Below are 15,377 nucleotides of genomic sequence, written 5' to 3'. Positions count from 1 at the left end.
AGATGATTTTGAGGGTAATTAGATACTGTAACTGGCTGTAATCTACTGCTGGTAGGATCTGGGCCGTGTCACACACATGGAAAAGAACTCTTTATCTTAAAAGCATTCAATCAATGCCCCCAAATGAATGAAATATCATAGCCATAAAAATTTTCCTCAGAACAAAAAGCCTACAAGTAGTACTGAGGCAACGGTGTTCATATTTTAGTGCCGCATTAGCGTCATACTGTGAAATTTACTGTATTTATTTCTTCTATTCTATATAGGCCAATAAAAGGTCAGCTCATCGACTCATTATGCCAGCCAAAGGAAGCATTAATACTGCTCTACTGTTTTAACCTTTGGATAACATTTCCAACCCAGACAGCCCGTACATCAGCCACTCGACACGGCTTAACTAAACTAATTTTTAAACCAGGTAAAAAGGCTAGATTGCAAGAAGTAAAAAGAGAAAAGAAAAAAGATCACAAATTGGTATATTCTGTAATTCCTTGGCAATATATTAAGTAATGCAAAATAATCTGGGAAAACTTAGAACAGAGTAACTATCTAAGTTCTCTTAATTATCAGTATAAAATCCTTGTGTTCAGTAACTCCAATGCGTCATTTCTCTTGTAAGAAAGATCACACATACAAAGCATGATGCTGTTTACAAAAAGCCTCACAGAGCCAGGGCTCGGATGAAGAAAGTGGGACAGTGAGTGATGGGCAGCATGTGAGGAGGGAAACTCTGTTCTGTGCCAAGAGCTGTATCCCTCCGATGTTAGAACACGGAGCTGATATATCAAGGCGATCATGACAGAAATCTTCTTCCCTTTCTGTTTCTTTTAGAGAGTCTAGTGGCTAAGAATGCTCTCCAATAGCTGAAAGTGACCTTGAACTTCTGGCCCTCCTGCCTCCATTTCACGTAGGGCTTGGGCTTATGTGAGGCTGTTGGGGTTTCACATACACCCCAGACCACAAAACTTACATCACCCTTTTAGAAGACTTTGCCTGAAGCTTCTTCCAACTACACCTCAGGGTTGTGTTTACTCGTAAAAGCAAAAATATTTTCTGAAAATGGTTAAAAATGCCAAGGGTACAACAAAAGACACCGACCCTCTGCTAGGCACCTGGGAAGGGCATGCTGTGTGGGAGGTCATGGGCCCAGTGGAAGCTGCCTCCTGCATGCAGGAACAAGGGTCACTGCCGCTGCCTCTTATGCCTTATGGAAAGAAAAACGAGGCTCCCCTTTTCTGTATTTTGAGCAAGAAAACATCTTGATTGTAAATGGCGGTAACAGATCAAGGATATTTAAAACCAGAGATAAGTATGAACACACAGTGCTCAGTGTCCTGTGCTTGAACAGGGAGACAACAGAACACATCCTGCGACCCTTACTTCTCAATTTATGGATTGTAGAAGGAACATGAGAGGGTCTGGAGCTGTGAGGGGCACTATATTCAAAGACTGTTTACGTACTGTTAGGACACAGTAAGTTATCTACGATGAGCTGGGGAAGAAAGTTGAACGAACAGAAGGGGTGAAGGGAGCTGGTGCAGACAGGACAGACCTGCCCTCTCATCACTGGGGTATGACTGCTGAGACCCGATTCACTAAGGGAAGAGAAATACATTCTCACGTGATAAATTCAGTTTTAAAAAAATGACTGGGATATAGCCCAGGGGTAGAATCCCTGCACAGGATGACAGGGAAGACCCAGTCACTCACAAACACACACACTGCGCACCCTCACAGGCAGTAAGTAACGATGTGTTTTATCTTTTTTAGAAACTCTGCTTTAAAAGTGAAAACATTTAGCAACCAAGATTCCAACAAGACTTAACATTACCTATTGGATGAAAGACGTGCATTTGCATGCCCCCAGGAAGTCTTTTCTCTCCTATGTGGATGTTTTCTACCTTTCTGTCAGAAGTATTAGTCAGGGTTATCTGTACAGAGACCATCTTGTCCCCGAAGATGCAAGGCTGTCTTGGGAAGCAGTAGTGGGCGGCCAGTCCTTTCCCTCGCATTCGGTGAAGCAGCTCGTGTGCTTTTGTTGGCACGAAGACAGGTGTGCTGACCTGGGCACGTGGAGGAGGGCAGAGGAGTTAGGAAGGACAGTCAGCACGGCTTCTACAAAACAAGCCAGTGTTCCTGACATGTGCTTGCCCTAAGGTATTGGAGAAAACACAACATAAACGTTAGACGACACCAGACAGTGAAATTACACGCTCAGTGCCTCAAAGCAGCATTAAAACTTCATTTTGATACACACCTTTAGTCCTAGTACTGGGGAGGCAGAGGCAGATTCTTTAGTCTGAGGCCCATCTGGTCTACAGAGAGTAAGTTTCAGGACAGCCGGGGCTACACAGAGAAACACTGTCTCACAAAAACCCAAACCAACCCACCCCACAATCATTTTACTTTACTTGCAGGTATGTATTAAAATATTTTAGTAGTAGATAAAAAGATAACCAGTCATACAATACACATATTTTTGGGACTGGGAAGACAGGGTCACAGTATACAATGTAGGGTAGCCTAGATCTTGGGATCCTCTGGCTTTACTGTTGAAAGCGCAGTGAGATGGATGTGGGCCTCACACCTTGCACATGTAAGCACTTTCCTCCTGTAAAGACTGTGAGCTATGTTTTTACTTTTTAACCTAAACAATCCATCTATGGCCCTCTTGGAGACTTTATAACTGGATTTGGAGTTTTATGGTTAGTTTTCTTGGAGGTTTCAATTACATGGCATTCCTAACATCACGTGCCTTCCTCTTCAGTCCTGACTACTTATCTTACAGCTTCTCACTGGGTAGCCCACGCCTGCCTGGAACCCGCGAGCCTCCAGCACCTTTTCCCGAGCTTCTTCCACTGTCAACTCCAGCTTAGGCTGGCTTCATTCTTTGGTTTCCTGAGTAAAATGACCTTCCCTACCATGATGATAAATGTTCACGGTCAACTGGAGGGGACTAGTCACCCGGGAGACACACCTGGGCTACCTGAGGAAGGAATCCTACCTGATTGGAGGAGCCCAGACAAGCGTTGCTGTCTGCTTCCCACCGTGACTCTGTCTGCTTACTCCCCGAGCCAGAGGCCGCTCTGCTTTACCAGCATTTCTGTGTGGAGCTCTGCCACAGTGCCAAGACAAACAGCTAAGGCACCTATTCTGAGATCAGACGGTCATCACTGAAATCCCTTCAGCGCTTTCTCAGGAAACCGTCTCTTTATACTTCCACTGAATGTAGATTTCAGCAAAGTTCTTTCCTTAATTGTATTTCAACTGAAATCACACGCAGCAAATTAAAGAAAGAGGGAGAGGGAGGGAGAGAAGAAGAGAGACGCTGTCTGATAAAAGCATAGGCTAGCCATCTTTCCTTTCAAAACCTGGGGACTGAAGCACACCAGGCCGGCCACAAATATCTGATAATACATAACAAAAACATCCTACTATTCACCACTAAAACAGGATTCTATAAAAGGTTAACCAGCATTATAATTTAAAGTAACCTCTGTAAAATTCTGTCAATTTATCTGCAACATATATTTTTTAAAATGCTGCTTAAATCCCAAATTTTGTTCAGAATTTTCTTCCCATTAAACCAATGTCTCCACTTAACCTTTCTGATGACAGTAGCAAATGGTCTGCCATTAGTTTTACTTTGATTTCCTACAGGGCTAACGATCCCACATAGGACCTCAAAACGCCTGGCAAGCACTGGTGTTCAAAGCTTCCCCTTCTTGGAGCACAACTCTGGAGGCTCAGATAATAAAGTCCCAAGTCTGGGCTCTTCCTGTGATACCGAGCAAGACTGTATCTCAAAAGTAACCATTTCTAAAGAATATTTTAATGTTGAAGAAAGTTAAATCTTGCTATAAGCTTTCAGATGCTGTTTAGCACAGACCCAAACACCAATGCTCAGTGTGAACACACTCCACGACAGAAGGGTGACTATAACATTAAGTGGTTGGGTGTACACATGGGCACACACATAGCACTAGAGTTACAACAACCAACCTAAGCACAAGCCTTCAGCTGACAGTGGTATTTCCTAGTGCCACATGTTGACTGTCTTAATTAGATAACAAGCTGGAGACGGAGCACGTCACTTCTGACCTACACCATGTCTGAGATGTGCCCATCACAGTCATTCAGGAGATGCTGACGTAGGCAGTTTCACTCTTTTGGAAGCCCATAAAGGCCGAGCTGCGCACAATGTGGGGAGTGAAAGCTGAAACTGTAAGACAGAAAGCAGGGGGACCAGGAGGCTGGAGAGGAGCGCTTCAGCATACTGCTGCACTTAGCATCTTTAGTCAGCTTGGCACTTTGGGAAGGGGTGGACATCTTTAAGAGCAGGGCCAGCTACAAGGTTTTAGGTTATTGAGAATGTGCATTATAGTTTCAGCAGCCATTTATTTTTTTGGGCTCCAAAGCTCTCTCTCCATAGATTCATGCTCATGCATGAGCTATCTCAGGGCTTTCTAAGAAGGATACCGTTAATTCAAGCCCAAAGCAGCAATTAATATTGCTAATCATTCATTTACTTTCTTTCATTTCACATTTATTGACACACTTTGCTGACCATGATACTCAGCACTCTAATACAAAGTGTTCAGGAACTAAGTAAACCAATCGGTGTGGTAAAAGCCACAACAGAGGTAGGCTCAGAGTCTCAGTGCAGGCAGGCCTGACACCCAGGGAGACAGGAGAGAACCCAGCCACTTGAGTGAACCAACTACAACTACAGCCCTGTTGTTTCCACGGGTGCCCCAACCATCCCAGTGTCTAACTGGTCTTCTGGCTTCTGTTCCTGAGTCCCACCGAGCACGTGTGTTCAGCTGGAACACAGCAGGCAGAACCACACCATTAAAATAAGGTAGCACCATGTCACCATGCCACTCCCGTTCAAACCCTCCAGTTCCTTGAAGAGTACAAGTAAAAACTCTCTACAAAGGCCCAGAAGAAAACTAAGGCTGTCAAGTCCCCGATGACGTCATCTCCTCTAACTCTTGAGACCACTGCTCACTCTATACCAGTCGCCTGATGTCCTCTTCTTTAACACAGCAGTCACACTTCTGCTATATGCCCACGGCATTTGTCATTCCGTCCCCACATATTCATCTGGGCCAGCTCTGAGGTGCCTCTGCTCCGAAGTCACCTTCCTAAAGAACCTTAGAATTTTTATCTTCTCCTATTTCCTTGTCCTTTCCCTTTGTCACTTGATTCTATGTCCCCTCTTCCCCCTTACTTCCTTCATTTTAACACAGGTCTCTGTGTAGCCCTGGATGGCCTGGAACTTGCTTCATAGACCAAGCTGGCAGGGAACTTACAGAGATCCATCTGCCTGCCCCTGAAGGTCTGCACCACATGCCCAGCACGGTCAGAACAAACTATTTAATTTACTATGTTTAGTAGCTGGCTTCCTACTTAGTCCTTACTTTAAAACATAACTTTACCCATTTTCATAACTCAAAGCATAACCTTAACCATTTTAAGTATTATAGCATTTCTAATAATCCATGTCTAACATTAGTTATAACTATACTTGATGTGATGCTAAGTCTTCAAATGCAAAAATTTCCTAAAAATATTACAGGCCTATTGGAGCAGTAGGGTGATCAGTGGAGTCAGCATCAAAATTTATTAGTTTTAGGAAATGACTTAAATTTCCATTAAATATAATTATTTCTATTACATGTGCATACATACAAATATATATAATAACATGAACATAAGAAAAAACTATTTCTAAACATGTATACAAAGAACAATTTATTGACGAGAAGGAGTTCTATGAAAAAACATTAGAAACATATAGATCAGGTAAGAAATGATTTTAATAAAATCTGTACCACCCAAGACAGGATCAAAAAAATAGTACTGGAAAACACTAGGTTTTTTTAAAAATGATTTATTCATTTATATTTTATGTGCACTAGTGTTTTGTCGACACGTCTGTTTAAGAGCTCTGGAACTGGAGTTACAGACAGTTGTGAGCTACCATGTGGGTGCTGGGCATTGTGCCCTGAACTGGGGTCCTTTGGAGGAGCAGCTAGTACTCTTAAGTGCTAAGCTATTTCTCCAGCCCTGAAAACACTGGTTTTAATTTGGTAATGATGAATGTTCTAAAAGTTCAATGTTTGCCATATTATAAGCAAATGACATGGCCGTCCTCACTGGGATTCCTGAGGATGTAACTAGCTCACCGGCTGCAGTGACACTAGAATCAAACGCTTCCCCAGACGGAGGAGAACAAAAGCCTCACGGAGCAGTGAGATGATCCCCACAAATCTTTCCCCGGCACGTGTTTAAATAATAAAAGTCGTTCGTGTACCTTTAGATGGTTTGTGAAAATAAGCAATCAATTCTGCAGCCACAACATTATTTCTAAAGGAAATCTATGTGACTCATGACGCCTGTAGATACACAGAGACAAAGCACACATATTTTATCAGTTTATTACAGTAAGCAAATAAGCGTGGAATGAGAGAGCACATAACTGTCTACTTAGTGCTTACTGAAACATTTATAAGAGCTGTTATCTCCCTAATAACAGACAGACAGCGTGCGATTTTAGAGAGGAGAAAAGCTTCATATTTTTTAACACTTCACTAAAAAGTAACTGAAGAGTGTAAAATGAAAAATACTCTGTGCAGTTAGCAGGTAATGGACCATATTATCAACTCAAGTTAGATTTATAGGGTACAAACTAGTCACTAATAGTTATTTTATGACATAGCATGTCTGCTTTTTCTTGAGATTATTAAGATTAAAGTTGTAAAACTTCTTTTGAACATAGCTGTTGAAAATGATTGAATTATAAAATTTGAGATGAGACTTGAAAAATAAAACACAGAGTATGGAGTGAGCAGACTGTAACAAGGCGGTGCGAGCAGCCGGTGCGAGCAGCTGAGTTCCTGTTTCAGAGGTGACGTCTCCACAGAAAGCTTTATGAAAACCATGTTTTTCCACTCTTTATGCTTTCATCAGTATCTCGTTACACAATCATCTCTAAGCATTATCGATCTGCTGTTTTCAAATTCCCAAACAAACGGAGAGCTGTAGTGTACAGTCTCTCTCCTCGTGTCTTGTTTCCTTTGGCTCATTTTACCACAGAGCTTATTTAGATTCGACTTAGAGAGCAATCCAGCAGGAAGCGGCTGCAAGTAGAGGTAAGCCACATCTTGTACGTTAGTGCTTTGTAAAGCAATGCATTTCGATTGGTAAGAATTATACGGCAGAGAACCTCAACACTGCTTTATTTACCCAGTAAATACTGAAAGTGAGCTCGCTCTGTCTCCAGCTCACTGCATGGAACAGCGCAGTATAGTGGAGTTTGCTTAACTCTACCTGGACACAAAGAGTCAAAGAAACACACTGAAACCTTCTAGAGAGCATTACTTCAAATTAACGTTTGTATCTTAAGGACAACTTCTTAAATCTGACTGATGTAGAAAGTAATTGTGATAAGTTCCGATATTTTGAGTAACGAGCACGGATTATGAAATACGCAAGACTTCATTCATGTTTGTAATAATAACACATCTTTTAAAAAATCTGCTAGGAGAGAGAGAGAGAGAGAGAGAGAGAGAGAGAGAGAGAGAGAGAGAGAGAGAGAGAGAGAGAGAGAGGGGGGGGGGAGGGAGAGAGAGAGAGAGAGAGAGAGAGAGAAAGCACGCGAATATGCAATGGCTAAGAGCACTATTGTTCCAGAGTACCTGGATGTAATTCCCAACACCCACATGGTATCTCACACCACTCATAACTCCAGTTCCAGGGAACCCAAAGCTTTTTTCTGACTACTGTGACCACCAGGCATGTATGTGGTACACAGACATACAGACATACAAGTAAGCAAAAGACTCACGCACAAAAAAAAAAAAAAAAAAAGAAAAGAAATGTTGCAGGCAGGTCTGAACACAGTATGCACACTGAGTGAACTCAGTAATATGCGCATGCTAGTCCACAGGCACCAGCAAGCGATGCTCATTTTTGTGCGTTTTTACACTAAGAATGGCTCTAGTATTTCTAAATGGTTGTGAAATCATAATATTTTATGATATTAAATATTTGAAAAATTATATTTTAGTATCTAATTTATTTATTTGGAACACTCAGCCCCTTCGCCCCTCTCTCAGGCTGTTTCTGTACCATGCTGGCATCATGAAGTGGCTCCAGCCTACCAAGTTACAGTACTCACTATCTGGCCCTCTCAACAAAGAACCTGGGACTGAAGACACAACTCTGCGGTACAGCACTTACCCTGTGGTCCCATCCCTAACACTGCCTATGACGGCTCTGGCCCTACATACAGAATGTGTCAGTTGGCACTGATTTTATAGAGGGAGTTACTTTACAACATTCTGTTTTCCCTTCTCCAAAGACAAGCCTATAAGTTTTTTTTTTTTTTTTTTTTTTTAACCAACACATTTAATTAAAACAAAAATGTGATTAGTACTATCTTGGCTATAGGTTTGCTGTTTATAGACTTCATTCCTAACAACTCCAGGGCTTCAACATACTGGATTATGTCAGAGGCAAAAAAAGCATCAACTGAGATGATTCTGCAGTTTCTGACCTTAGTCTGTTTATATGGTGTACTACATTTCTGCATTTTATTATGTGTGGTGAACCAACCTTGCATCTCTAGGCTGAAGGCTAGTTAGTCTTGCTATGTGGTCTTGTTAATGTATTCCTGAACTGGGTCTGCAAGTTTTTTGCCAAGAAATTCTGCATCCATGTTTTTCAGAGAAATTGGTCTATATATTTGCTGTCCTTTACCTAATTTTGCTATCAGGGTAATAGTGGTTTTGTTAAATGACATTTTCTAGTGCTTCTTTACCTTCTATTTATGGAAGAAGTTAAGAAGAATCGCTATTAAATCTTCCTTAAAAGTTTGATAAGAACTTAGTAGTTATTCTGGACCTGGACTTCCTTTTCTTGTTTCCCCTGTTGGGAAGCTTGTTAATAGTTTAAATTTGTAACAGGTCTACTTAAGTTATTTTATCTTCTGGATTTAATTTATCTTCTGGGAGATCACATGACTTTAGATATCTCTGGCTATGTTGTTACCACTTAGCATTGCTTTGGCTATTCATGGTCTTTTGTGATTCCATTATTGGATTCCCCCCCCCCCCAACTATAGAATATATCATTGGAATTTTCCTGGGCACCACATTAAATATGTAGATTAATTCTAGTAGTGGAGCCACCTCCACGGCCAATATAGGAACATGGGAATTCTTTTCACTATTTAGCATCTTCTTTCTATTCCTTTCTGTGGGTTCAAGTCCCGCCCTCCTCAGGGTATGGCACCAGGAGGGTGCTGGGCTCCAGGGAAGCACTGAAACACTGCTCCAGGGGTGGGAAAGCGCAGTCTGAGATGTGGGAAAGTCAGAGCTGGTTTTCGGGTCCCCGGGCCTGCAATAAAGGCGGAGCCATGGGTTCTGACTCTTGGATATCCAGACACAGCTGGGAGTCACAGAAGAGCTGAGAATGGAGTCAGTGGACTTGCAGGCTGAGAGCAGTGTCTAGCCTGGGCCGGGGTTGGGGTGGAGAACTCTGTCTTGTCTCAGGGAGTGACTGTCCTTAGCTTGGTGGCCGTTCGTTGTAGGGTTGTAGTGGGGAGCTCAGAGAAGTCTTCTAGAGGAGAATTAAGCTGCAGCTTTGTGGGCAAATGCCTTCTCCATGGCTCCCCACAGTGGACCTTGATGACACAGACAGTCTACGGTTCTAAACTCTGTTGACTGTTCATGGCAGAAAGTGGATGCATACTGCCTTCTAGGGTCTGAACCAAGATTAAATACCATTTGCAGGGAGAAATGTCTGGAAAGGGAAGCTTATTGGTTAAGCCCTCAGGGACTCTAGGTACCTCATTAGCATAGAGAATTCTGTTCTGAGCCTCGGTAACTACAGGTCACATTTCCTTATAGGGAGTGTGCCATGTGTTCCAGGCCAGGAATCTGTCAGGGAGCTGGGAGTTGCCCAAGTCTCCGGTGTGTGCCCCCTGAGTCTCTGGGTCTCAATCTATCTGCTCTACCCACCAAGCTTCCTGGCACGGTTTTACTGTCCCACACCTTTCTGTGTCTTCAACTTTTCCTTGTAGAGATCGTTCACATCTTTGGTTATGTTTTGGAGGAACTACTATGAGTGGGCTTTCCCCCACTTTCTCTGACAGAACAGTGTTGGTGTACATGAAGACTACTATGTTGTTGGCTTTTGCATCCTGTGCTTATAGATGTAAGAGTTTCCTCCTAGGACTCTACAGTCTTATGTCATTCTCTTGTCCAATTTCTGTAGCTAAGTCTCTGAGCATTTATGGTATAAGGAGGAGAGAACAGCTACCCTTGTCTCATTTCTGATTTTAGGAAAAGCTAGGAGTTTGTTCCCCACCCCATTTCTCTTCTGGTTTTCATTTCTCTCTTGCCCATGCTATATAATGTTACTTTAAATTCCTATGATTACTATCTGTATCATTAGCCCAGGCCAAAATGCTTCTCTTAAAAGCAGGGCTTCAACTTCCTCCTACAGCAGATGAGAGCCAACAGGGACCCACACTGGACAATGTGTACAGCCTGACAGACTTGGAACACTCACTCCTAAATGGGAGGCCTCCATCAAATCCCTCCCTCACGACTCAAGATCTCTGTAAAAGAGAGGGCAAAGAGATTGTAAGAGCCAGAAGAGACGGAGGGTACAAAACAAACAGTGTCTTCCAGATACAACAGACTGATGAACATATGAATTCTCAGACTGTGGCTGCAGGCACAGCGCCTGCACAGGTTCAAAACCAAGCACCGAGAGAGGGAAGTGGACATGAGCTCCTGACACTACTCTAACCAAGAAGCTACCCCCAACTGACAACTGCTTGCAAAGAAAAAGTCTCATGTTACCCATACATAAAGGTAGGCTCATACCCAACACAAACCAACTCATTGGTATTTTTATAGATTTCTTTTATTGTCTCATATTGTTCTCTCTCTCTCTCTCTCTCTCTCTCTCTCTCTCTCTCTCTCTTCCCTCCCTCCCTCCCCAGTATGTTTTCTAAAGAAAGAGAAACAAAATGTGGAGTTGGATGGGTGGGGAACACCTAGGAGGAGACGAGGAAGGGGAATGAAAACTATTTTCAATGAAAAAAGAAAGGTCTCTGAAGACAGGCCTATCTAGCTCTTGGACACTACGAAGTCTTGAGTTCTAATGACACCGACACGACACTGGCACTGCCGTTTCCCTTCCTTTAAGGGTTGGTTTGAATTTAGGCTAATGTGAAATAACAGCTGAAGAAATAAAGGGACCAAGGACCATGAAAGGCATGGACAGGGTAATGAGTGCTACTTCTAAGCTGAAATAAAAGCATGTGTGCCCAAAATCCAGTGCAGGCAAGACCATGTGGCTCCCAGGGCACAGACAATGAATGCCGGTAGAGACTCTAAGGATAACGGTAAAGGAGGGCAGAGGACTTGGTGAGATGGCCTTACACAAGGAAGAGATTAGGGTGACAATGGATTAGACAGGAGGCAACAGCTGGGGGTTTTCTATAAATAAACTCATGGGTAATAGCGATTTAGACAGAATTATAGGTCACTGTGGGTAAGGACATGCTGAGAATATGAACAACAGGCCTGAAATCCACATAGAGATTCCCAGAAAAAGGCTAGATTCTGGTACAGAACCTTACAGACCATGTCAGGGAAACGGTACCGTGCTTCCTATAAAGAGATAGGATTATGTTCCAAGGTTGGCTGTGCCTCCTTGCACTCAACTGAACTCTAAGGTTGAGGGACATGGGTCTCATCTAGGTAAAGTCTAAGGATAGGGAAAGACATCTTAGCCCACGTACATAGGCATGGTAATTTGAAACAACAGATCACACCCAAGATGTCTTAGTGACAGGGCAGAGTGTAAAGAGTTCCTTGTATATAACGTATGTCAGTTTCTGGTACCAAAGGTTCCTGAGAAACTCCTGACACTCAGCTAGGATGGGAAATGGGTTCTCAGATCACAAGACAGAAATAGAGACAATCACTTATATATGATCATAAACATACTCTTCCTGACTTGTGCATAAACAGTTAAAATCTTTCACTGACAATGAAGTTGATTTACAGTATAGGAACCACAGGTTCTTTGGAGTCCAAGTGTGTGAAGCAAAGCCATTGGATGACCTGACCCCTGTGAAAATTTATATCAATTTATTTTCCTATATTAAATGCTCTCCTTAATTACCTGAGAATGTCACTCAGTGTATTTTGATCACATTCACCATCCATCCTCTTCCCAGGTCTCTCCCACCCCCACCCCCCATTTACCCAACTTTATTCTTGTGATTCTACCCTGCCTCCACCCTACTGCATCCAGTTTGTGCTGGCCAGCCACCCCTGGAGATGAGGCCAAAGGAGTCACAGCATTAAATAGAACGGACTCTCCCCCACCCAGCAGCTATGAAGGCCAATAGCTTCTCAACCAGGTTTGTTTCCATTTCCCATTCTCCACGCTGGGAGTCTGCCTGCCTTGAGCTAGTGCAGGTCTTGAGCATGACGTCATGACTCCTCAGAGTTCATATGGCCACCTGTCTGTTTGTTCAGAAATTCCTGTTTCCTTAAAGTAGTTCACCACTGTGGCTTTTATAAGCTTTGTACCCCATCTTCTGTGAAGATACCAGAGCGTTGACAAAGAGAATTTGCATGTCCTACTCTGTGCTTTTTGGACTGTGTGCTCCAAATCTCTGTGTTAACTGCCATCTAGTGCACCTATGCATGTCTACCCTCAGAATTTCAGTTGCAGAATTTTATGTTTATACTAATTTTAAATTAACTCTTCATATTTGAGCACTTTTTAGAAGACCAAGTCAGATACCACTATTAATAGGAATGTGCTGGGGTAGTAGCTTAGACTTTTAATTCCAGCACTTGAGAAATGCAGATACAAGTAGATCTCTGTGAGTTGAGTCTAGCCTGATCTGCATAACAATTCCAGATCACCCAGAACTACACAGTGAGTTCCTGCCATAAGTAAATGAGTGAAGGGGCAGTGAGTAGAGGTACAGGGCGGGTGTTAGTACAGATGCCAAGCATCACAATTCCCTAGGCTTCTCTATCTTTCTTCTCTGCACACGGGACTGATTCTACACATCCTACCTGCTCCACCTAGCTGCTGTGAGGGCTGAATGAGCTGGTCTATGTGTAATTGATTTTTAAGCTCTGCAAAGAAGTTCAATAAATGGCATTTGGGGATTATTAGTAAACTGAGTTTTCAGTCATGTTGAAACAGCAGTCTGCCAGATGACAAAGGGTCATGAGGTTAAAAGTACACATCAAAAAAGCTGAATCATCATTGGAAAAGGCTTTTATAACAATATTGCTGTATTTATTGATAGTGCCGTCCAAAGGCCTTTAAAAAAGCAATCCCTACCCCCATGTCCTTTCTCTCTCAGTCAGCAGTGGCTGAAGAGATTGTCTCTAAAAGGTTTCTAAATGATGTTGATGTTAAAATATATAGGATCGCCATTTAACAGCCTTTTAAAGAGCAGTCCGCGCACCATCTTTGTTAACAACGAAGGGAGGTAGGGACTGTTTTTTCAAAGGCTTTTAGAGGATGCTGTTAAAAGAATATATAGTGACATCATTTAAAAGCCTTTTAAATAACAGTCCTCCTCCACCCTCCCTCCCAATTGTAATGCCCTTGGCTTTCATTTATTTTGTACTATGAGCTGAAAATGGACAAGCAGCAGATTACTGGCTATATAGTAGTGTCTGTAGATGGAGGTGATGCACTGCTTTTAAGAAGGCTGGTGTCCAGAAATAAATCCAACTCTCCAAGAGCCGAGTTCTATGTCTATCCTGGATGGTGCTCACCCACCCAACCACAGAGCCCTCTGATTGTCTCCTCTGTAAGATGGCTGGACAAGTTACCATACAAACAGGAGCAGAGCTGCAACCAAACCAGTCCAAGAATTCCCAGGGCATGAGTGTAGCCTACGTCAGCGCTCCCTAGTTAACGCTCCATCCATCTAAGGCTAAGCCAACTCTCAGCTCCTGTTCTGTGGCTCTGATTACCCAGCGGCCGCCCACTGACAGGAAGTAGCTGTGTTCTCACAGTTAGGAGGGAAGGTCAGCATGAAGCCTGACAGACTCTGAGGTAGGTCAGCTATGGTTAACCCTCTCACATAGCAACACGGAACAGTACTAGCCTGGAATATAAGATATGAAACAATTTTGCACTTCTTGTTGCTCTAGCCCTTCTCTGAAAAGAATCATTTCATTTTAAGAACAATATTTAATAGACCCATAACACTCTGATGAAGGTTTACCTCCCCAAGCACAGATGTCTGCACTTTTTATCCAGCCTTGCACAAAGAACTCACTGTAGTTCTGTTTGTTTAAATCACAGTGCACCATCTCTTACTTGGCATCCAACCTTTCACATCACACTGAGTCAAATACCTAATATCACAGAAAACACAGGCCAGCTGAAGTCTGCCCATCGCTGTACCTGCTGCCACAGTCTTACCTGCACTCTGTTTTGACTTCATTATTCAATTTAGTTATCATTTAACTTTTTGCCTATTCTTATGCTCCAGGTAACTAACAACATGCTAAGCCTGAATAATGACTTCTTTGCATGTTTTAGCCCCTTTCCAAAACATAAATCACTTATTTATCTGATGTCTTAAAAGCAAAAATGAGCTAGTTATCTAATGAGATAAATTAATATTTTGTCAAAAACCTATTGTAATTCTGATGATGTTGAAACATGTGTTAATAGTTTCTTACACATCAAGAAAAGAGCATTAGAAAGAGGTAAAAATTAATTTGCTCTTAAATTTTCAAAAAGATTTTGAGAGGGTCTGATAGAGGCAATGGTTCGGTTAGACAGAGACCCTAAGAGCACGGACTCCACCTGAACCTAAGACGCTCAAAAGGGACATATTGTGGCCTTCAGCAGCCTCTAAGAAACGTGAGCTGTCTCTAGAAGGTGTAACAGTAGAAAGAGCTAAGAATTCCATCTTTTTCCTACACCTCCAAGTTTACAGCCATGCAGATTTTTTAGTTTAGGTCAATGGGACCTATTTTGGACTCCTGAAGGTCCAAGGACTATACAGTAAGTCTATGGGGCTGGAGAGATGGCTCAGCAGCTGACAGTACTTGATGTTTTTGCAGAAGACATGGGTTAGGTTCCTCACACCCATGTGGTGGCTCACCACCATTGCTAACTCTAGTTCCAGGACTCCAATGCCCTCTTATGGCCTCTGCAGGCACTGCACACATGTGGTACACAAACATACAGGCAAAACACATGAAGTAAAACTCAAAAAAGACAATAAACTTGCACTGCTTTAAACCATCTGTGGAAACACTTCGCATTAGTCTCTGGAACCTCCTGCTGTGGTTCTT

The 15,377-nt window shown here is 42.6% G+C and overlaps 1 protein-coding gene across 2 annotated transcripts in view; it reads right to left on the bottom strand.

Annotated features, from left to right (window-relative positions):
• Window positions 1-15,377, bottom strand: part of AP3B1 (adaptor related protein complex 3 subunit beta 1) — a 191,070-nt gene that overhangs the window by 32,644 nt on the left and 143,049 nt on the right. For both annotated transcript variants that reach the window (XM_080925494.1, XM_080925493.1), the window contains exon 23: window positions 1,832-2,063. In XM_080925494.1, coding sequence (XP_080781620.1) covers window positions 1,832-2,063 — 232 coding nt within the window. The remainder of the gene's footprint in view (window positions 1-1,831; window positions 2,064-15,377) is intronic.

The sequence above is a fragment of the Micromys minutus genome, assembly GCF_963924665.1.
Source record: "Micromys minutus genome assembly, chromosome: 11".
In the NCBI taxonomy this organism is placed as follows: Eukaryota; Metazoa; Chordata; class Mammalia; order Rodentia; family Muridae; genus Micromys; species Micromys minutus.
The sequence above is the reverse complement of the archived record's forward strand: the minus strand, read 5'-3'. Positions and strand labels throughout refer to the sequence as shown.